This window comes from Sitodiplosis mosellana, unplaced genomic scaffold (genome assembly GCF_009176505.1).
Source record: "Sitodiplosis mosellana isolate CC-2019 unplaced genomic scaffold, AAFC_SMos_1.0 Smas_scaffold_6226, whole genome shotgun sequence".
Classification (NCBI taxonomy): Eukaryota; Metazoa; Arthropoda; class Insecta; order Diptera; family Cecidomyiidae; genus Sitodiplosis; species Sitodiplosis mosellana.
Genome location: NW_022601467.1, coordinates 9482416 through 9507941, shown reverse-complemented (window position 1 = coordinate 9507941; position 25526 = coordinate 9482416). Strand labels below are relative to the sequence as shown.

At 37.6% G+C, this 25526-nt stretch overlaps 2 protein-coding genes across 3 annotated transcripts in view; both read left to right on the top strand.

The window, feature by feature from the left end:
- LOC129578493 (uncharacterized) overlaps window positions 1–25526 on the top strand; it is a 132651-nt gene that overhangs the window by 95205 nt on the left and 11920 nt on the right. For both annotated transcript variants that reach the window (XM_055467186.1, XM_055467185.1), the window contains exon 3: window positions 17685–18246. In XM_055467186.1, the coding sequence (XP_055323161.1) occupies window positions 18162–18246 (85 nt within the window). In that variant the 5' untranslated portion in view covers window positions 17685–18161. The remainder of the gene's footprint in view (window positions 1–17684; window positions 18247–25526) is intronic.
- LOC129578492 (larval serum protein 2-like) lies at window positions 21034–25243 on the top strand. The gene is made up of 2 exons (XM_055467184.1): window positions 21034–23001; window positions 23255–25243. The coding sequence occupies exons 1-2, from the start codon at window positions 22638–22640 to the stop codon at window positions 25027–25029; spliced, it is 2139 nt and encodes a 712-aa protein (XP_055323159.1). The 5' UTR covers window positions 21034–22637; the 3' UTR covers window positions 25030–25243.

The window sequence follows — 25526 nt, the reverse complement described above, 5'->3', positions numbered from 1 at the left end:
ACGTTACTTTTTTTCTTCGACCATCTTTTTTTTGGACCACTCTAGTGTGCACCGTACACCGTACAGTAGAACTGCTGCCTGAACCACCGTCCATTTGGATTAGATTTCTCGTTAATTTCGAAGGCGGGCAGATGGGAGGACTAAAGGGAAACAGTGGAATAGCGAAAGCATGGCGAACACACTCACACAGTCAGGCAAACGGCACGAAATTCGATTAAAATAAGAAAAGCATGTTTGGTGTGTGTCATTGGGAAAAATTGGAGCGAACATCAAAACAAATTGGATTTTAAATTTTAAATAATTTCTTGGATTGTAATCCACTTGTGAAATCAAATTTTTTTTAATTATCACCCGCAGTTTCTATGTATGTGTTGCATCGCCGTTTCGCCATCTGAATTGTGAGCATTGTGAGTGAACGCCAGGCATTACAACCAATATCATTTATTTTTATGTGTTCAGTTATTTTTCCTAATTCGTTGTTGTTGCTCGCCAATGGTACGGAAGAAAGAGGGAGTAAGGAGAGCACGACGCGATTCGATCCATTTCGACGGCACTTTTCACAAAGTGCACAACACTCTTTTATTATTTAACTAAACGACTTATTGCCTTTTTCACGGCCATTCCCGACCGAACAGAACTCGAATCAGGTTTTTTTTTCAAAGAAAAAAGAGGGAAGAGTGGGTGATATCGCGCGCTTCCCAAGGCAAGACTCATGTCATCTCGCACCCTCTCTCTCTCTCTTTCTCTCCGCCACTCGTCCCTTACATCTTTTTATTCCGAATTTTGTGCACGCATTTTTGGATTTAATTTTACATTTTTCATTGCCAAAAGCATTTCTTTCGCGTTCACATTTATTGGGTCCTGGGCTCTATTCATTCGAATTGTGCTACAATATTTGAATGTTTGAGTGCATTTAATATTAAAACTTGCAACGTCCGAGAAGACATTTTCAAATATTGTGTACGAGTCAGCGATTTCAAATTACACGGAAAACGTACAACCAAATGGCCAATAAATTCACAGATGTTTTTCTCTTTGCCGAGCGAAAAAAAGGAAGAAACAGCAGCAGCCGTCAAGCTTCAAATTTTTGGACGACCACGGCAACAAAAACAAGTAAAAAACATGGGAGAAAGAGAAAAAAACGACAATAACACGTCACACACAAAGAGTAGAATACTCACGTCGCGCATTCACAAACGGCACCTTCTAAAGCGTCAGCCAAAATTGAAATCGATATTATCGACAGGGAAATATTGAAAAATCGTGTTAAGATCGCTTCTGGTTAATAGTATCATCATTCACAATCATTACCAGTATTGACGCCATTTTTTCTACTCTCCCTTGTTGCCGCTATTTCGACAATTTCGAACAAAAGTTTTTCGCATTTCAATGCCATTTAACATTTGCGTTTGGAATTTGCGTGACGTTGATTCGCCAGTTGTTTTTCCATTCTTTTCTCTCTCTCACAGCTGCATTGTTTTGTCTTTTCAATTGTTTTAATACGAAATAGCACACGAACACCGAAATAGAGAACCAATTCGTGCCTGTTAGTGCGCGCCCACTTATCCGTCACCATTTCGTCGTGTGTGTGAATTATTTTTGGGTTACGTGGTTCATACGCGCTCGATTTCTTCCCTTAGTTCTCTCTCACTCGGGTTGATTTTTTTTCTGCGTGAATTTTCTTACATTTTTCGAATTTCATTGATGATGGATATACGGACATTTACATGGTATTACTTTCATGCGAGTCAAAATGCTGCTTTGCAATCACTTGCTTTTCGCGCGCATTTGCTAGCACTAAGCAACGTACACACACACACGCACACATGATGTGCATTCCTAAATTATGAATTCCTGTTTCGTTCGCACCAAAGTGTTGTGTTTATGTGATTTTCGTGAGCGAGATGGAAAATCGAGTGAACGAATCGGGCAGCAAAGCCCGGCGAACGAGTGTACAAACGGCGAGTACGTATAAGCGCAGGTATATATAAGTACGCGAATTATAGATAAATCTTATGTGGATCTTTATATTCGCTTTAGATCGTCGCAATTGAATCATACTGAATCTGAACGCGAGGATACTGCGTTAGCATTTCAATCTCGATTCATTCGTTCTTTTATCCATTCAATTCTGCTGTGTGTTTCATTTTTTTCCTTTTTCTTCATCTCACGGCTTCTTCTCATCCCGTACACACTCTTTCTCACGCTCACTTGAGCGACGTGCTCGTTTTCATTCACTCGCTATCCACGAATCACAAAGCACCCCCAATGAAATGCGCGAACGCCTGATATTTTGTGTGAATTATTAAAAACGTGAAACATAAAAAATGAAATACTCGCTAATTTTTCGTTCCGGCTTCCGCGTGCATCAACCATACAAATTACGTTGTATTGTTTGCGTCAAATAAAAGCCATTCTGCCCTTAATCTCGGCTTTATTTTACGATTCGCATCCATGACTTATTAACTAGAGACGTGTTTGTGTTCAACATTTTTTTTTATTATTGTTTCTTTTTTTTTCTTATTATAAAGGATGTTGATTCCTCCAATTGCGACAAAAAATTCAGTTCGTCTCTTGAGCATAGATTATCTCAAAATATATTCTGATTATTCAATACACGGAGAGAGAGAGAGAGACAGAGAAAAAATCGAATTGTAAAATGGTGTTTAATTCATTAACTACTCAAGTCGTAGCGAAAAAATGAGGACGCGCGTTCACACTTCAACTGAAACGTTTTTTTTTTCCTTCGACGGAAAAACTTAATCAATTCGAGGGAGACATAGATTTTCAAATGACAATTTTTTTTCTCTGTTCCTTTCCGTTTTCTTTGTTCATTCATTAAAATGCTTCCGTTATTTACAGCAACTGGCAAATAGTTCCGTTCAATTCGAACCGAGTCAGCGACTCGAATAGTCGTGCCGAGTGAATGGTGAATTCGATTTCATTTTCCAAAACAAACAATTTTATAAATTAAACAAACTAGAATGAAAATTGATTGAGCAACGAAAGTCGCTGTTCGTGATCGACTGTGTAAGTGTAAACAATTCGTGATTTGTGTGTGCATGTGTGTGTCTGAAGATATTTGATTAAATTTTCAAGTGGAATATAACGTTTTTGGTTGGTGCCTCGCAGGAAGGATGAATTTAAGTGCACTTTTGGCGTGCGAACAAACGAACCAGACAGACAGGCAGTGTAGGCAGACAGGCAGGTTGGCTGGCAAGCATATCGCTCAAATAACAAATGAAAATCGTCTCAAATAATTATCTATTCATGTTTGTGCGTAAGCAACTCTCGAAAATTGCTTATTCAACATTTTCAGGCTCTCTCGTCTAACGGGTAGTAAATTGTCAAACGAGCTTGTATAATTCACCGTGTATATCAAGCATCAAAAATAACATAGCAATTTACCTGAATTCTTGATGGTGCAATCGAATCGAATTCCGTATGACTCGACGGTAGAGTGCGTGTTTTACGACGATATTCTCGTTCGCATTTAGTTAGAAGAGCAGCAGAAGAGAAAAAGAAATCATTAGTACATTTTGTTAGTGATTTATGCCGAAATCGGTATAATTTGTTAAAACTTGAAAATGACGCATCGTAATCTATCCTACATAATCACACTCATATACACTCGGTGTGTCATTCCATCGAGATATGGATAGATGGATGTATATTATAATCCAATTATTATTGTTCTTTTACGATGCATGAAATGCTTTTAGACACACGAAACCTAGGTATGTGCGATGGCACATATACTCGCCGTGTTCGACATGTGTGGAAATTGTTTGTGTACGCACAAGAGAAAGAGAGAGCGAGAATATGCGATAGTGAGTGAGAGCAAGAGCTTTTTCAAAACATTTACAAGATTTCGATTGCAAAGATGATACGTGTTTGTGTTGGTATTAGTGCGATCGTATCTTAAAACCCGACCGGGAGAAAGGATGCAGACGGTGAAAGAGTCCATGGTAATGTTTCCTTTCGACGAACGGATGTGTGCCATGTGTAATAATAAATGCCGTTTTTTTCCTCTGCTTGTCTCGGCTCTGCTCTACTTTACGCGCGTGTGTATGTGTGTATGAGTGTGAATGTGTGCATAGACACCGAGTGGTTTCAGCGTATCTGAAAATATTTGTGCACTAACGAAAAACACCCGTACACGTACATTGCTATCTCGCATCATGTCGTTGGCAAAATACCTTACAACTCAACGGTGAGGCGCAAATATTGAGAGAGAAAATAAAGACCATAACAAATTGTTTAATGGCGTAATTATTCGAAGCACGACTTACAATAATATGTATGAAGTGTACGAATTAAATGCCTTGCAGAATTACCCAGCATCAAAATAATGTGTGATTCGGCTTCGGTGCGGCTTGAAGCGGCTGTATGTGGCATATATGCGTGTGCATTAGATGTTTGGATTTGGTGCGACGACACATGCAAACACATGCCAACAAATCGGCTCACACAACCAGGTGAACACCGACTAAACATATAAAGTGTAGACGAAAATAGCATAGACTCAACGTAAATCTCACCATACAGACATGGGAACTATCGTTTAATGAACAAGAAACACACATACGTAGATACACATACCGAAATATATCTAATATAGTATTCAGATGTCATCCACTTGATGTACAAGTTTTTGAAACAATACTGTCTCAACGCCAACATCACATTTGTCATTTATATGTTCCATGCTTCATTGCTGCTGCTGTGGCACATGACTGCTCCTCCATTTCCTTTTTAGCCAATTCACCAAACTCATAAACGTCAATCGTTAACTAAATCGTGTACAGCTTTTGCCATTGTTTTCATTGTTCTCAAGCACAAAACCTGGCATCGTTCACACAATTTTCGCTACAATTACGCCGCATTCGATTATTTCGCCGCCACTCTCTTTCCCTTTCGCTCTCTCGCTCTCTCTCTCTCTCTCTCACTCTCTCTCTCTCTCTCTCTCTCTCTCTCTCTCTCTCTCTCTCTCTCTATTCCTTTTGTTTTTATCGACGGCAAAACAAGTAAAAAAAAGCCGCGTTTGTTTATGCAAATCGATTCAATAATCGGAAATTCAAATTTTCTTGATAAAAACATCAACACTCCACTCCATTCCAGCGTTTCGTTAAAATGCAAGAGTAATTTCCCAGAACACAAAATTGGATATTATGTAAATGTGGTAAAAATATCTAGAGGAAATTAACTTCAAAAAAGTGGAACGAGTCAGGAAAAAAAACACATTCTCAAGTATGATGAATGATCTGAGTCCCGGTGGTAAAATTGAAGAAAATGCCATTACTATGATTGTTATAATGGTTACGAGGTGTGTGCGCACGCGGGTTTATAGATCAAATTGTAAGAGCATGTGGATGAATGTGTAATACGTGATCTTTTTCATTTGGCCATTAAATCATCATTATCTTGTGCGAGCAATTAAATCGTTTAATATTATCATACTTAACTTCATCCCATCTCATTCCATTGCACGTTGATAGCATGTCGCACGTCTTTTCCATTGACGAGACCATTCATAGATAGTTATTATCGTTATCGTCGTTATAATCATCAACAAACTCAACAATGAATTACAAACGATAATCACATTATTTATTGAATATCCACAAATATCGATACATTTTAATACCAAAAGCTTGTACACATACATACGTATGTATCTATCTATTACTGTGTATGCGTTTATCGTCCAACACTTTGCTACTTCGTGCACACAGTTTGAGATTGTCAATTTATCTAAATTGCGAATGTATTTGCATTTGATTTATATGCAATGATTAAGAAACATTTAATAAACCAAAAATAAACGTTCCGGAGGCACAATGATACAATGTTGGGCACATAAAACGGGCACACACTTGCACACATACAGTCAAGCATCATCAATACTGGCGTGATCTTGTTCCTATGAGAGTTATTTCCCTCTCCTCTGTTCGGTATTCAGCTTGCATTGTCGTACTTCTAATAGCATGTATCTTGTTGAACCGAAAGTACGTGGTCAATAAGTGGATTGCTTGCAAAATAAGTATATGCAATACATAGTGCCACTTATATTGGAAGCGATCATATGAGAATTAAGTTCAAAACATAGACACATTTAAATAATAAAGCGATTGTTATGGCTTTGTGTGAAGCAGCATCTCGAGTTGCACATTGAAATTGTTCCAATCAATTTTCAAACGCAAGCGACGAGAGTACGGTGGGGCAAATCTAAAATTACCAACAAAAGCTTATTTCGTTTTTCATTTTTCATTTGAGCAAAGCTACCGAGCACTTTGGTTCAAAACATAATAATAGATCATATTCCATTGTAATTATGTGAACCATAATTTATGGGGCAGTATAACAATTTGATTTTATCGGAGCAAAAAAGCAATAACAACAGCGACAGCAAAGCCATAAGCGTGCAGTGGCAAATAGAGGGGACGCCGATGATGATGATGACGACGACGACGACGAGAAATAAAAACACAAATTTTTAATCGAATCGTTGAGGTTTTATTTAGGTAAGCTCTTTTGCTTCCTTCACTCAATTCAATATATCGAACATTTAAGCCTGACTATAATACCTTCATTCAGGATTTGCGCTGCATGTGTACCAACGAACAGATCGGATTGTGATTTAAATGCGAACAATGATGCTTTCGGCTCACTATCTGCCTCTCTTTCAATGTAAATGTCACAAACACATACACACACATCCCTATATATGTACATGTATCGATGAATGTATTTGATTTGGTGAGCGTACATGATCTCATAAATTCCAATGTTTCTGGCGTGTAATTGTAAACGTACAGGATAATTTGATTTTAAAATCCTTGTAAACGCCATGTGCGCGCGTGTATGGGTGATAAAGCTGAGGCACAAACACTGCCATATCAACAATTACATAAGAGTCTGTTGTTGCGTCTAATGGACAATGTCTATACAAATATTTATTTATGAACTTTCACATACGAATAAATGTAAATAATTGCATTTGATAGTTTCACTTGTTATTGTTGCCACAGTTGCATATATAGAGAGAGAGAGAGAGAGAAAGAGAGAGAGAGGGATGAAAACAATGGCGCAATCTGAGCCGAGCCACTTTCGATGCGTCATTGAATCAAATGTGTTGTCTCCATGCTGTATATAGTATTGTGCACGTGTGTATGCCATTCGCACAATGGCCCAATGGCACAATGCACACATTTAAGAAGGACAATGAAAAAAAAGTGTCTGCACCACTTTTTGATTCAATCTGTGCTGGGATGCAAGTAAATTTAAACATTTATTCGTAATTATTGGTTATTTTGCTATGAATTAATGCGGAACGCGCGTTGAATGGCTGGATCGCGTACAACTGCTGTAGAATGCAAAGAGATTTAAAATAGAGATTTGGTAATTATTTATTACAAGAGAGATTAAAATATTTTCATTTGTATTCGCGCGATTTAATACACGTTTTCCACTTACACAAACACATTCACACGCGTATGTATGCGCTCATAATTCGCGGAACCAAAATTGGATATTACCGATTCAATCCGATCCATTTCGTTGCGGTTTACTATAGTTTTGGTCCAGCACAAATTCATTGTGCTTTCCATCACGTTGAAATTTTACAACATAATCTATTCTGTGCACTTTTGTGCATGAAATATTCGCGCTATATTAATTTTCCCTTCATTTTCATTCGCTTATTTTCCATGAAACTCACGATCGATATGCACAACAATACGCATTCATACAATGACAGTATTATGATATTATTATCGATGTTATTGTTGTCTAGTCAGCGCATTGTTCAAACGAAAACATACGATACGTAGGCATCGAATTGAGAGTGAAAAAGAAGAAACAACAAAACAACAAAATACGCACACAACGGCTGGCCAAAAAGCCAAAACGAAAACGGCAACGGAAGTCAAACGTTTGACCATATAAAATGAGTGATTTAATAGAAAATTACCCATTTCGATCGGGAAAATGGCTCTCGTTCTTTCTTCCTATGCATTAAAATCTATGCGTATTCATATTGCAGAAAGTGGAATAATCATTTTATTCTCGCTGTATCACACGCGCGAACATGTTCGTAAACACTTAGTCACACCCTTTGTCTGTCCGTCGCCCGATGTGTGCGCGTGTGTGCGTGTGCTTGTGTGTATATGTGTGGTATCGCGACTAGGCGGCAAACATTGGCCAAAAACCGAAAAAATTTCGATCAATTTGCCCCCTCCTCACTCCTTTTCTCTTTCTCCAATGTTGTGTACATAACATTGTTGATTTAACCCTCTACTGCGCCATTTTTTTTAAGAGTTGCTAATACTATAGATGTGTTGAGTTTTAGCCGAGGCAAACGAAAAAAATAAAATAATTTCCCGAAAAGCTTTTCCTTAGCCGGAAAATTGGAAAAACTTTTCGAAATTTGAAAACGCGAAAGTTCATATCTTAAAAACTAAAATGAGAATTTCAATGATTTAAACGGCTATGTATGCGTCTCGGAAATACCTTTCAAATGAAGGTATTCATGCCCGGATATCTAGTCAAATGCGCCCTCCAAGCCTACTTTTTTGAAATTTACCCTTTACTTCGCAACACCGCCTTTTGGCGGAATTCGAAATTTTCCGACTTTGAGGGCGTATAACTCGACACCAGCATGCCTTAGGCTGGTAAAGTTATATATCAATTCAAAGCTAAGAACCTGCCAAATGCAATACCACTATATTTTTATCAATTTAGAATGTGGTACCCGAGTTATGACCCAATTTATGTACCCCGCCTTTTGGCGGTCTTGCGAACTAGAGGGTTAATGCACGTTAAAGCCATCAATTAATATATTATTATTATAGTATTATTCGTATATTTGTAGTTTGATCTCTCAATTTATAAAATTTACTACACGAACATAATTTTTCGCTATGGACTCACCAATTCAGCAAATCTCAGCCAAAATATCGAATTGCAACATTTCGATCTCCATCCCAACCTCTCCTTCCTCCTGTTCTTCCTGAACCGAAATGTGTTTGTTGTGCGTAGACCATAAATTTATGCACGTCCAGCTATTAAGCGAAATTGAACGAAGAATATGCCACTCACATACACACACGCACACACAGCCACTCAAATAATAACGCAACTTTGCACACAATTGAAAATGTGCGCCTATTCCGGTTGCATGGTTGTTTGGAATTAGATTTCATCAGTGGCACAAAACACCATCAAAAATAACCATCAAACTGTGTTCAGGATCTTTTTATTTGTCGAACATATTTTCAATGATTATGGGGTAGGCCTACAAATGTATACAAAATAACACACCATTTGCATATATGCAACACCGAATTACGATTTGAAATTTTTTGTGGGTGGTGGTGAGGTGGTTCTACGCATATATATTATATATTGTAATGTATCGAAACAATTCAATTTTGATTTTGAGTACCTTACATTCCACGTTCGATAGGCCAATGAAAATTAAAACAATATTTATAGTTCATTAGCAATGTAAATGCATAGGATATAAATTAATTATAATTCACTTTAATACAAATTACATTTCGAATAACAGAAAAATGGAAATGATTTGGCCGCCTTTTTCTCTCGCTCTCTCTCTCTCTCTCCTTCTCTATCTCTCTGTATCTCTGTATTTCGGCACTTCTCATTTTTGTTCATTCGTTTGCCCTGTATCTCGCTCCTAGTCACCTTGAATTGGTTGAATGTGGATGAATTTGCACAGGCCAAAAATTATTATCGTGAAAATGTAAATTTACGCTTGAAATGCCTACATATTGAACGATTCATTCTTCGCCGCGACGCTTCAGGTGAAAAACGCCGAAACGAAAATACTTTTCTATTCATCGCAAAATATTATGTTGTGCACACAATACATAAACAGCGTATCGTTATTCCACTGAAAAACCATCGAATTTCCAAGCACCTGAATACTTATGAAGCGTGTGCATTGTTTTTCGGGCGGCAGATCAGGGTGAAAAATCGAAATGCAGGAATTTTACGCGAGAGAATTTAATCGGTTAACAACACAATATCAAATATTGTAGTAAATTTTAATTAATTCAAGTGGTTTCATCGGTAATTACATCATCTCATGCTCAAATATATTAAGAGCCAATTAAAAGCGTTTAATAAAATTTATCCTAGAACGGTGGCTGCCACAATTCGATCGGAAGTCGCAGTTGTGAACTGGCGCGCATTGGAGGCGAGTGTAATGCAAACGTTTAACAAAACCTGAGCATTTCGACCGAATAACCGTGGATAAATAAAGAAACGGAGATGAAAAGTGATTTCATGAAAGTTGTCCGCATTCAAAATGTCAATTTGAAATGAAATAAGTGCAAGATTGACCCATTTGCGTGCAAATTAAAACGAATACGAAACCAAATATCTTTGCTCTCTTTTGCAAAGCGTTCCAGCAAATATTGATACAAGTGCTTAAACTGATTACATCGTGCAATAGTTTACTTTGTCGGGAAGGAGATTTTTTTTTTCCTATTTCGTTCTTTGGATTTTCTCTTTTATACAAACGAGCTTTTTCCTTCATTTCGCTGCTACGCCCTTTGAAGTGAACACACAGAGATGAAAAAGGAAAACCAAGCATGAGGGAATTGAAGAAGGTTTCCAAGTCAATGGGAAACAAAAACGGAAAACGTTACCGTTTATTTCACTACTTGTGTGTGTGTGCAATGTGCATACAACACGCTCATTATAAGAAATTGCAAAAGAGAAAACGATTAAAGCGCAATATTATATTATGTGTGACAAGGTTTTTGTGTGTTGCATTTTATCTACCCTGTTTTTATGTTGCTGCCTTCGCAAGCCATGCACATTTATGTGATCAAATAATAAATTAATGTACAAAATACCGTCATCCATTTTCACGTGACGTTGCGTTCAGTGTTCCCATACGTTCGTTTTATGCTTCTAGCACTCTCTCTATCTCTCTCCCTTCACCACTTTCTTTTCTGGTTTTGGATTTTTAGTTGAAGTAAATCATATTTGCAGCATTTAGTCATATTGAATAACATTATTCGCATTTGCAATAAAAAAAAAAGTTGAGAAGAGGGTAGTATGTGCTGCATGAGCAATATATTGCAACATTGGTAACGCAACCGGTAAACAGTGTGCTGCTGCCGCAGCAGCTTGCTCTGTCGCATCATACAAATTCTCAGCGGAAAGAAAAGCGTTATACAAAGTATTGAAGTGTAATGCGAAAGAGTCTCCAAGCCCAAATTGTGCATATTCTCTATTCCATGCGATTCGTCTTTGAGATGTGAAACGATACGAAAACTTCAATTCCATTGAGGAACGCGATTTTCGCTCAAAAATTTCCTTCACATTTTTTTTTGTTCTTCTTCTGGTCGCTATTTATTATTCATTCCGTTAATGTTCTGCTGGGAAAACGATTGTAAAATACACAATATTGAATAAACTCGAAACCGCAGGCATGCGGCAGAACAAGACACGAAAGACCAAAAAGAAACGAAAAAAAGTACAATTTAAATCGCTTCTTATTATAACTTTACTTACAAATAATAATCTGTCTGATTTATTCCCTAATTGTTACGCAAAAGTTCGAAGCTATACCCAACCGTTCAATATTTGCATTTATTTCCTGGGAAAGTAATTTTTGTCTCTTTTTCTCTCTCTCTATCTCTATCTCTATCTCTATAGCTTTTCTTTTCATTAAGCACACGCTTGATTTGACTTTGCCACCGATGGGTGGGCAGCCTCTTTGCAAATCTTCAACAAATATAGTTGAAATTTATTTTCGCAAAAGAGGTTAACACAATCAGCCAAAGTATAAAGTGAAATTTATTCATTTGCCGCAGTAAATATAATATAAATGATGATTGCGAACACGAACCATCCATACAAAGTCCAGCACCACTTTTGTTAAGTTTTTTTTTGGTATTATTTCACTCTCTATCTCGCTCTCGCTCTCCCTCTCCCTCTCCCTCTCCCTCCCACTTTCTCTCAATCCTTCGCATAAATCTATCTAGAGACATCGTAAAATGTTTTAATTGCTGTGTAAAAATATTCAAATGATCTCTTTTTGGTTTGCACACAGCGCTGCAGCCATCTCAATACACTGGACGATTTCTCTGAGGCAATGACATACGAGATTCATTAAAACCAAAGCTAACAATTTGGTTTTCAAATCATTTGAGTGATGCCAGTGCGAATGAAAATTAGTTGGAAAATGGCGAAATATACGAAATGGAAATGGAAAAAGCAAAGAGAATTTTCCCCAGATAGATGAAATATTCTTCGCCTTTTTTCCTTTCTCTTCTATTTCAAAATCATTCCTGGGTATTTGCATAATTGAAATTAGCAATCGACGAACATTTGTGGGGAACATACGTTTAACAATTCGTACATCATATTCCGTTGCGAACCGTTTTACAAACATCGATGAAACGAAATTTTCAAATTAAACTCCCATCGATTCGATTGGTTTTGGTCGATGAATTTCACGTGAAATATTCAACAAAATCGATTCGCAACAATTCTTTCGTCAATTTATTTTAAAATTGCAAGCATATCCGACAAGAACAATTGGATATTTTATTCATTTCGCTATTTCCGTGTAAACCAAAAACCTAAAACAAATTTCCATCGTTTACGTAAATATTCGTTAGTCTGATTTCACCGCATGCCTTCGTTTGTGCATGTGCATTTATGTGTGGCTAAACAACAGTATCAGCTCGTGTATACAGCACATGTGTGTGTGAGAGCGCGGGCGAACAGGCGATAGGACGTGTGTGAGTCGCGCGGCTGCCAACAAATGTTTGAGACCAAAGCATTAAATTCAATTGGCATGAGAAACGAAATGTGAATTTACAGCATTGCCCCTATAAATTTCCAATCAGGAGCAACGTCAAACATTCGATAGGCATTAGTTCGACTCGTCGACTAGCTATAGCTAATGCATAGATGGCTGGATTTCGTGTATAAACCCGTGTGCTGTATAATTATCGTTGAAATTCTGTGTCGCTTTTGGGACCATTTTCCCGGTGAATTGGTGAAAGACACTAAAAATCATCATCGACAAAGAAGTGTCTGGTCCCATTTCTCTCTCACACACACTCTCTCTCTTTCTTCTCCGTTGCATATCGTCCTCCCCCAAAAAAACCAATGATTGTGCGTTTGACTTATATTAAATGCAGACATTTGTCATTTATCTTGCATACATTCAGTGTGTGGCATTTAGAGTAGCATTTAGATTGGTACCGCATCGTTTATGTACTTGCGTTCAAACTAATTCATAAGACAAAACCCCCTTGAAATTGAAGTGTATTTTGAAATTCTCGGTTGCCAGTCATTTCAGAGTCTATGTGTGCGTGATGTTCTTTCGGCAACCACCGACGACTTCCATTCCCTCCAGCCACCGCTAACGCCATCAACACACTCACTCAAATTGACATGGATATGTGCTCAGTATTCGTGTGCACGAGTTCAAATTCCCAAATTCATCTCCTGTTGTTACTTTTCAACAACAACAACAGCAACAGCGGCAGCAACAAACGCATATCAATTTGAAAGTGACGTGGAAATTGTTTCTTTGGCAAAATTTCAAGGCAGCACTTGTTATGACACAAGTCATTTCTAGAGTCATTTGATGTTTGAAAATATTCCGACATTTTTGGTTTCCATAGGTATTGACATGTTCGGTTCCTTTGTCAATATTAATCAACTCTGGGGAAAGTCTGTTTAATTTTCATTTTTGGTAAAATGAAAGCACGTGCATTTACTTATTTTGAAATGGCATCAAAGTCGACCAACCGAACCAAATCAAATGATGGGAAAAAAAACCATGAGTAGACCAACAAACATTGCTACCCTTCTCTGTCTCCATCTCACTTCTGTCGCTCTTTCTACCGTTCTCTTTCCTCTTCGCCAACCAATTTGATGTTGTGGTTCAACCACATTTTCCAAAACAAAACTAATCTTTTTCGCATTCGATTTCAGTCCGGTCGTTTTCAAAACAAAGTAACTGCGGCTTTTTGCTACACATTCCATTGGCATTGGCAGAGAGCAAGAGCAAGAGCGAGAGTGGAAAAAAGGGAAGAGAAGAGAACGCCTGCTTGTTTTGCAAGCTGTTTGATTAATTTATTTTCACTTTAAAACCTAAAACCATCATTAAATATTTTTGTTCAATTTGAATATTCATAATACGGAGAGAGGAGAGGCCACAAACTCCAAATTGAGTATACGTCCGATGAGAGTGAAGTCGTTTGGATACGTCACCGTGTGCGTATCGCCCGGTCTTAAACTCTTGGTAAATACCGAAAAATTGCACAGCAGGCGAAAAACTCAAAAGCATATCTTCGAAACGGCGTTTTCCATTCAAAAGTATACACCGAATTGATGCTATTTTGGATGTTGGTTTATTGTTTGTGGGCAACACGGTGTTTCGCTTAGCTCTCCGTTCGTTTTCCCTCCGAGAAAAAAACCGACATCGTTTCGATCTTTGTTGTACTTCGTCGTATTATCAATTTTATGACTATTATTATAGTCAGAACACGACACCTCAATGTCTCACTCTCTCTCTCTCTCTCTCTCTCTCTCTCTCTCTCTACTCTCTTATTGTAGGTGCACATTTGTTACTTTTACGCAAAGCTTGTCGACTAATTTTTTGTTTTTTTCTTATTCTCATTCTTCTCATTCTTCTCCTTCTTCACCTTTCTCGTTGTATACTCGTCTCCCCCTTGGTTCTCCGCAATTTTTCGCTATGGTTGCAATTTCCATTGTTTTCAGACTTAGGTGCTTGTTGGTCGTTGTGAATGGTCTGCGCCACCACAGTTAACTTCAATTTAAGACTAAATGAGAGTGATGGCAAAGATGGCTAATTCAAATGAATAGATCTATAGATTATGCAGAATGGAAAAATGCCCATTCCAAATATACCGGCCATACAATCTGATTGTCGAAAGACACATGCACAGATATGGATAGAAAGGGAAAGAAAGAAAGAAAGAGACGAGTTATTTCAATATTCTAGCACAGTGTTTGTTGAGTTTTCTCGGTTAGCCGATTTCCATTTCTTCATCGCATCGTTGCCATAAACAATGCAAATATTTAACGCCCACCAATACACGGGGACGAAAAGCTGATGCTATGGTAAACATTGTATCGGTGTAGACGAGAGACACAACGTACTTACAGCCCGATATATCTCAGCGCAAAGTGAGAGAGAGAGAGAGAGAGAGAGAGAGTCTCTTTTTCGCGCTGTACACAGTAGGTCTTGAGCATACCGCACGTCAAAGAATATAAAATCCAAGAAGCGGTTTCGTTAATGAACACTGAAAGAGATTAAGATTAGTCGTTTGTGTAAAGCCAAATTTTGTGGATCATTAATATTTTTCCATTTTACGAAGTGTTTTGTTTTTTTTTCGGCTTCGCTTCGTCTTTGTCGTCGTCTTCGCCTTTTCTTGTGGATTTTGCATCGTTCTTCGCTTTTTTTCTACTTTCTTTTCTGCGTTCGTTCGCACTCGTTGTGCGCTTAATTCAAGCTCACAATGTCTTTGACTTAAATGTATGGGGTTTTTGGAATGTTGAATGAAAAGAAGCCGTCATAAGATTGTGCTCTCAACAAGATGTTGCGCTATATTACGCTGATTCTTTCAATTTCATAGCTTTTGTTTTTGTCTCAACGGCTCCCCCAACTCCCTCTCTCCCTCTCTCTCTCTTCCTCCCTTTTTGTCTCTCGTTGTCATCCACTCACACTCGTTGAGCATAAGGCGATTAAATTGTCCTCTACAGACTGTACATGATGTACAATTCAAGATCTTCTTTGTTCCATCGTTGTCATCGTCATCGTTGTTGCTATTGCGTACCCGTTTTTATACATTACGTGTTAACGAACCAACGAAGACAAAAGTCGTCTCGTTATTGCGTCAATAACGTGAACTCACAAATAAAAACAAAACATAACGTGTCGCATAGCAATGCATTCGAATGAAATACACACTTAATTTAAATAAATTAATTTGTTTTTCTTCAATTTTCATTCGCGTTCACACACACCCACACATAATATCCACGCACGTACGCACACATTCGCTTTACTCTGGCAATGAACAATTGGCCGCCTTTTTTATTTTGTCAAATCGCCGAGAAAAAAAAAATGCGCTAGATAAAAATGTGTCTCGTTTATTTTTGCTTGGTGAACGAGCAAAGAGGGGCTAAAATGACTAAATTATCGCGCATTTTACGGAAAGTGACTATAGCAAAGTGATTGAAATCGGCTGTAAGAAGAAGAAGCGGGAAAAAAAGATCTGGAAGAAACGAAACGCTCTAAAAAGTGTCACATAATCCAGCGTCGTTCATTAAAAACTATACATATTCCAGTTGGCACAAACATTCGAGAAATTGTCACATGCCATTGCCGCCGCCGCCGTGTTGTTATTCAAATTGCCGTTGCTTGGGAATATCATCGATCCACTCATGTATATAAATAGCATAATATTTGCGCGTTTATTGAATGTTAAAAATAACGGCTCTTTTATATTCAATGATATAGCCATCCATGAATGTTGATAATACCTACGTTTCAAACGTTCGTTTTCTTCGTTTTCTTCTTCTTCTTTTTCCTCTTTTTCCTCTTTTTCCTCTTTTTCCTATTTGCAATATTCAAAAAAAAGAACGAAATGTGTGAGAACCACAACAAAACAACCACAATCACACAAATATACATCATTCAAAACGATCACGACGCGATCGTATGGTGAATAGGAAAGGCAGTGGTAATTTTTAATTTTAAAATTTTCACAAATCCACGGTATGCCAATCGACGTAAATGTGTGTCATCTTCCACATAAAATCGAACGATTTTCTATCGATTGGATCCATCATTCCATCATCTTGTGCATATTTGTACAGCTCATCAGCACAAAAGTATTGAATAATAAGCGCTAATCTGTATCGTGAGCCTCAATGTGATGATGTTGCCATTAAATCGATTTTCATCATTTCTTTCGCTCTCTCTTTCTTCTTGCAACCCACTTTTCTCTTTTCACACCCTCCGTGCCACCGACGAAGGCGTCATTGCCATCATTTTGCGCGCTTGCATTTTTCGCATTGAGTTTCCTTTTTCTTGGCATGCTTGCCGTCTCTCGAATGAGAGAGATGTGTTCGCGTCGTTTTTATTCGCATTATCATAATTTTCCAATAAATATCGAAAATCTTAATGGCTTATCGAACAACAATGATTTAGATGTTCGCAACGAGAAGTAGAACTGGAAAAAAGCAAACAAACAAGCAAACCGACCGAGCGAGTGAGCGAATGCCATCCAATGACTTAGGCTTTCTTCGATGTTCTCGTTTCTTGCGTTGGAATTCGGATTTTTTTTGCCTTCGTTTGTTTACCAGTAGCATTAGATATATTTAGTTAAGTTGTTGATTACCATCATTTTGTACGCACTTTAAATGTTTTCTTTTTTCTCTCCTATTCAACTCCAAAATAATTCCAAGCGGAGAGCGGAAATAGGGAAATAAACGAATGAACGAACGAACGAAAGAAAAAATAAATTCAAAGAAGAAGGAGAAAAAAATCGCATAGCGACTAGAATCTCAAACCCTTCTATCACTGCGTTTAAATGAGTCATTTGCATAATTTACTAATCAATTTTCATTTTAATGTATCTTCTGTCGTTTCTTTGCAGTGAATATCTTGAATAGGGCGAAAACCTGATGATGCTAATATAGTTCAGCTGTTTTTTCTCCTTCAAATGAACACTTTTTAATACCAACGAACTGTGAAAGGACACATAGACGAAGTGCGACTACAAAACAGTACGATTAAAAAAAACGGCATCAAACAAACGGCACAAAGAGCAGAAGAAAAACAACAACTACGCCGAGCCAACGAAAAAAATATACAGCGATATAATTCAATTGAATAGAATCTAGACGCTCAAAAACCAACACAAAAACTGATACGAAAATATTTGGCTGCCGCAAGCAAGCAAAGGAGAGAGTGAAGAAAGAAAAAAACGCAAAGCACCCAGTAAAAACACGAAAGAAAAAAAAACGAAACGAAACGCGCGTCGCATTGACTAGCGAGTCTAGTTTTTATTTTTATTTGAACGAACAAAAGATTAGTTCGCCAAAAGATTAGAGCCGTGTACAGCTGCTTAAGCATGACGAGAAAAAAGCGAGGATTCTGCAACTGGTTTAATTTGGTAGCTGCAATATGGATAATCATCTCCGAAATATTTCTACACGGTGAGTTTGACATGCGAATTTTTATTTCTACGTTTTTTTTTTTGCAAAATCCAAATTTCATTTGATGCAGCAAAGAGAATATTCAATTTTATTTTCATGCTCTTGCTCTCCTGTCCAAAATGTGAACTGAACTGAACCCTTTGTAGTTTATTTCAGTGGTTTTTCTTTTCTACTTTCGAATTCAATTTCGTTTGCAAAAGAGCCGAGCGTGATGTGAGAGTGCATGCTTTTATAGCAATGCATAGAGTATGAATCTGGTCGGAATATTTATGTTTAAAATAAGGTTTGCGTTATCAAGACAGAGACCGGCATAATGTTTCTCGAAACAGCTGAACCAAAAAACAATATTAAAGGAGCACATAAAAACTAATCGTTTTATTATCTTTTGCTTTCGATGACTTGCACAGTGTTTTGATTTTTCTTCCATCTTTCTGTTCACGTTTTTAATTGAATCCAAATAGAAAAAAACCTTCTGTGTCCATTTCTATATTTTTTTTATTCTTTGCGAATGATGGTGATTAGGGTTTTGATAATCGGACAAAGTGATGTGTATCTCGTACGGTCCAATGACGTTTCTTATAAATAAACTCTCTCTATAGACACCAATGATTGAGTTCAGAGGTCATCAATCTTGCGACAAAAAGCGGCTCGTGTATCGAGGTGGCACATTCAAAAGACTAGATGAAAAGGTCTATTTTTAAATGAAAACATCTGCTCACATACTTGTTTTTTTTCGTCTTCTCTTTTTCGCTGCCCATTCGCATTGAATATATGAATATAATTCTGTTCTTTTCCTAATTGAACGATGCGCTTTTAATTTTGCCGTGCATTAACGAAACGAAATTCGAACGCGAGAGAAAAAAGAGAACAAATCTAGAGAAATCGACAGTGTGTCTGGTCAAACGGTATTGATACCCGGGCGAGCATTGAATTTGGCTATAACTCTGATTAATGTTTGCCATTCAATTGCTATTCCTATCAAGGTCACCAAAAAATCACTTCTGAATGTCAAACAAAAAAGTGAGATGCTTTTTTTTCTCATAATAGCATCAGCTTTGGGATTAGCATTATTTTGTGGATTATGTTCCGAAGCGAAATCATTCCATTTATGCAATTGCAAATGGGACCCCTTTTTTGTGTGTCGAAATCCACATCAACCAATAGTGTGTTGAATATTAAATTCAAACCAAACCACAGCGCAATTTGTAGTATAAAAATTTAAAATGGTTCCAACTTAATTAAATTGATTTTGTCATGCAATTTTGGTTTGTCGCAATTTTTCTGATCCAATTTTGTTGGTTTTTCCATTGCAATCAATATACATAGCGGATTTTTTTTATTCATAGCGGATTACTTTTGAGTTATTTGCCCTTGATGGAGTGTCTGGCCAGAATGTTCACCTCACTTAGCTTACGATTAATAATTATGTTAATTGAAATTTCACTCTTTTTTTCCTCCCTCTCTCCATAATGGTAAAATCCTTTTGAATGCGAAACGGTTGGCTCTAAATGTGGGCCATTTAACCTAATCGATTCATTTAAAGATAGGGTCAATTGATTTTCCATTGTGATATGAACACCCGAAATTGTATATACTCCAGCAAATCACATGAAAGGCTTTTCGTCTCCAACGATTTACTGTTTGATCCAACCTATTTAATGTGACAATATTGGATAGAGCACTTTATTTGCGGAGAGCGAGAGAAAAAAAAACAGTCATATCATATTCAAACAATTATCACGTATCATGTTGATTTTTTCCCCTCTTTTTTCTTTCGCTTGCGATCCGATTGCAATGAATTACAGCAATATTTTAGCATTATCCACAAATACTCGAGTTCGCAAATCTCAATTTATTTGCTTTCATTTGTTGTCGGTTCTTTGACGATAATGTGCTGTGCAGAGCGGCAATAAAAAGTTTTTTGGCCACACCATGTTTATCAGTCCAACAAAATAAATCATGGAATAATTTCAAAATGATTGCCTGCAATTTGAGCATCGTGGTACATTCGAAGAGTGTGTTGATAAATTTGTTGTTTAGAAAACAAACGATGAATAGAAAAAAAAATGGAAAAAGAAATGGCGAGTTCAATCGTTAAACGATTTGAATATGCTATTGATATTGCGGCTATCAAAATTTTCCAAAAAAAATAGAATTAAAAAAAAGCGTTTATTGGCACGTACCATAGCTCGATGAAATGAGGTGATGTTTTCACATATATGTAGTAAATAGTATATATAGTATATAATCAATGGTTACTAATCATCATCATTGAAGGGCAAACCAATGGTACCAAAGTGTACATGCTACAATATGTGGTCAAAGGCATCAACAACAAAAAATTCTTTTTTTTCTCTCTTTTGAATTTTTCGAATTCAATTCAAATCAATTTAACTTTTTTTTGTCATTGTTTTCAATCCAATGAATTGTTGTGAATGACATTGTTTCAGGTATAAAATATTCGATAATCTCAACTCATTGCATGTTATTCAAAATCCGCGTACGATAAGCTTGGTATTTGACATTTGCCTGTCCAAACAACAATATTTTTTGCCAAACAAAAATACACTTGCGATTTGATACTTGGTACTCGAAACAAAAATAGATCTGGTGAGAGCAGTTTTTTCTTTCGTAAAATATAACGCGTATCAATGTGCAGCATTATCGATTCGTAATTGGTTGATTGAGCCTTCAAATCCCTGGTGTCATTGCCGTATATGCGGCTTGTTTCCATGTTGAACTTTCATTTACGGCCTATCAAATGGTAAATTATAGCATTTTTGAAACAGTGCCAACTTCTCGAGTTGCAAAGTAAAGAATGTACCCCATTGACGGACTGACGAAATGTTTTTTTCATGTACGAGAAGCGTACTTTAACAATATTATTATTAAGAACACTCTAAATTTAGTGTCGTGTTATAAAAAAAACTGAATAAAATCAGCTTCATCATCATTATGCTGGAATCAATGTTAAATGCAGCCGAATTTTAATCTACTCTACTATGAAACAAAAATTGCGGCAATTGTTTAAATGTTACTGTGACTTAGATTTCATACCGAAGGAAAACATTTGAACAGAAAATATGCGTGGATAAAAATGACAAATGAATTTGGTGTTGATATGCTGGATTTTGCCAGCAATTGACAGAGCGATAATAAACTGCTGCAAAAGCAGCGCGAGAGAGATGAATAAAACAGATTTAAAGTACATGAAACATTGAATGTAATTTAGTCAAAATTGTGATTTGTCTTTATCGAACGGTTGGTTTGGGATTTTGCGCCAACTTTGGAATTGAATTCAATGCCGAGCGAGACCGATATTCAACGTACACAGTGTATTTAGAGTGAGTGGTGGAAGCGGAAAAATGACATTGGCTATAAATTATTGAAATAAAATATGTATGGTTGGACATTGTCGCAAATTTCTCCATCTCATTTATAAATTATGATGAGCAATTACAACCACTGAATTGTTGGGGAATCCAACGAAATACCATTATGGTTGATATTGATGGGCGTGCGCGCGTGTATGAGTGCGGGGCACATTGTTATGTGAAGTTTATATGCCACGAGTAAAACATCTCTCAACACAAACAACACGCATACAGACACACAGAATAGAGAAACAATCACAGCTTGGCAATCCTTTACGCACACAGTCCCTACCATTTGGCAATGCAAAATATGCTCATTTTTGACTGCGATTCGGATATAATTTATATGATGAAATATAAACTATAGCATTTTATCTGCGCACCAAGAATTACGAGAGCGAATTGTTGTTGCGATGGAAAATGCCATTGCGTTGTGCATGCGGTAAATGTACTTTAAACAACGCATTCAATCCGATTCGAAATAAAATTAGCGGCCGAAAAGAACAAGAAAGTAAATATAGCGCGAACAACAAGACCCCAAAAAACGAGACAAACACGCCACCACCACCAACGATAACAACAACAACAGCAACATCAGCAACAACAAAATATGAAGAACGATAGAAGAGATTCACAGTACGGTTTTGTCGCAGACGATAACACCGTTTGTATGCTCAACGAAAATAAATGAGAAAATAAATAACCAGCAGGTCGTTTATCAAGCGGTGAATGTGCAACGGCCATAGCAACACTCTCTGCTCAACGGAGAAAATCAAAGTAAATAATCGCATCGCTTCGAAACGAAATGCGAAAACATAAATAATAAACAATAATGTAAATTGGACAATATTTTTTATTTTCTTCAGTTTGAGTGATAATTTAAGTGATTGAAGAATCACAACATGTGCACAAAAAAAACAGAAGAAAGATGAAAAAAAAGTGTGACGATGCGATATATTGGCCAGTCGATTTGAGTATAAATATGAGGGGATTTGAGATGGAAAGTCAGTCAACAACATGAAGACAATCATAAGTGTTCTGTTTGTTAGCGTCCTAGCGGGATCATACGCCTTCACCGGCGGTCGAACCGACTTCAAACCCGGCACAGCGGAGATTCTTCAGAAGCAAAAAGTTATCTACGAATTATTGCAACACCCATACCAACCCGGAGTCTCAATCTATAAACCAGAATATTTGAACATCGTACAATCATTCGACTTTGAACACTACTACGAACATTTCAATAATGTGGATGCCGTCAAGGAATTCTACTACTTCTACAAGAAAGGATTGATTCCATACAACGAATTGTTCTCAATTTACAACGAGAAACATAGTCGTCAGGCCATCGCTCTGTTCCATGTGTTCTACTATGCTAAAGGTATTACTTTTATATTTTCATTTGATTTTGTTTCCACTTTTCCGTGAGCTCTTGATTCTGAATCGAATCGAATGATTTTTTTCAATTTGAATTTGGAGACGATTGATGTGTTGACTCCATTCAAATCGTCACCGAATGCGATCGATTCCTTGGAATTGGGACTTTAAAGGAAAGAGTTTCAACAATTTGGCCATAGCCAAAATTCCTTCCTCATTTGCTAATAAACCAAATATTTTCTTTTCTTCGTATCAAGACTGGGACACCTTCTACAAGACTGTACTCTGGGCCCGATACAATGTAAACCCAGGACTCTTCGTTTACTCATTGCACGTTGCCATTATCCACCGTCAAGACTTTGCCGGATTGCAAGTTCCGGCCATCTATGAGATATTCCCACACTACTTCTTCAGCTTTGATGTCCTCCAACGCGCTCAAATGATGAAACAACAAGGATTCCGTGGAGTCAAGAAAGTCGATGGAACCTACAACCTGGTTATCCAAGCCAACTACAGCGGCCATGATACATACTCGTATCCAGACCAACGTATTTCCTACTTCACCGAAGATATTGGCTTGAACGCATACTACTATTATTTCCAAATTGATTACCCGTACTGGATGGGAGGCAAAGAATACAATCTGTACAAGGATCGTCGTGGTGAATACTACTTGTTCTTCCAGCAACAATTGTTGGCCCGTTACTATTTGGAACGTTTGTCATACGATATGGGACCAGTCAAGGAATTCACATGGTGGTCACCAATCGCAGCCTACTACCCCAACATTCGCTCGTACTATGGCTATCCATTCTTGTCTCGTGAACATGGTCATGTTATTTACCAAGAAGGCAACCGTTTCACCGTCGATTTTATCAATGCCTACGAACAACGTTTGCTCCAAGCCATCGATTCGGGTCTCTTCTTGATGAGCAACGGTTCATACTACAACTTCTCATATCCAGGCGGTGTTGAATACTTGGGCAACGCTCTCCAAGGTAATCCAGACAGCTTGAACTATAAATACTACAACTACATGTACTACGTTTACAAGACATTCGGCAAGTACTTTGGCAAAAGTCATCACTTCCAAGGAACGATCTATCCATCCGCATTGGCTCATCCGGAAACTAGATTGAGAGACCCAGCCTACTGGATGTTCATGAAACGCGTCTTCATGTTCTACTCCAAATACATGCACCATATGCGTCCATACACTTTTAAGGAACTCACTTTCGACGGTGTTCGCGTTGATTCAGTTGAGGTTGACAAATTGATCACATACTTTGACTACTTCGATGCTGATATCTCGAATGCTGTTGACATTGAATACCCGCAAGATTACACTGAACATGCCTCCGAGCTCAGACAATTTGGTCGAGCTTCACACTACCGCGGCGAAGACTATGTCATCAAGGCACGTCAATGGCGTTTGAACCATGTTCCATTCAAAGTGAGCATTAATGTTGCTTCAAATGTTGCCGCTCCATCGGTTGTTCGCATCTACTTGGGTCCAAAATACGATGAATCCGGCCACAAGTTGAGTGTCAACGAAAACCGTTACAACTTCTTCCTTTTGGATATGTTTAAATACGACTTGACTGCCGGAAACAATGTGATCACCCGCGAATCACGCAACTTCTTCAATCAGGTTCATGACCGTACCACATACTATGAACTCTACAAATATCTTATGTTGGCTGTCGGTGGTCATGAGTACCGTTTGGACAATACTCAAGCACACAACGGATTCCCCAACCGCTTGTTGTTGCCAAAGGGTAAGAAGGGCGGGCAAGTCTACCAATTGTTCGTTTACGTCTCACCATACTATCCACCACAAGTGCCACAATACAGCACCTTTGATCCAATCATCAGCACTGGCATCGGATCTGGCTCCCGTTACATCGACACCTTGCCATTCTACTACCCATTGGATCGTTACATCGATGAATACTACTGGTACACACCAAACATGTACTACTACGATGTCACCATCTACCACAAGACCGAAAGTGAAATCAACGCCGCCTAAGCTGTGACCGTGCCTATTTGCCATGATCACACTCGGTTTCATCGAATCGAAGCATACACACACAATGACATGATGAACGAGATAATTAAATCTTGACTTTATTTTTTAGAGCAAAAAAATGCCTCTCCCTTTTCTGTTACTTCTGTTAAATTTGTAATTTAAATTTCATTGAATCAAAATAAATCCAGAGCAAGTGTTCGTTCTTAACGACAAACCATCAATTGTTTTATTTGTGCTGAATATATGTGAATTCAGTCCGTTATTTTCGTTTGTACATTCGTCGCGGGTTTCAAGCGTTTTTTCTTCTTCTTCTTCTTCTATTTGTATTCGCTACCATTTTGCAATGCACCGACTCTTGACTTTTAATGTGATGAAATTTGAATAAACAACCTCAGTGGCAAAGAGCAAATAGCAACGAATCTTTTTTTTCCGTTCCAGTTTGAAACATTCTCTTGCTGTAGATTCCTATATGCTCAGTGTTTACTTGTTCTTTGAGT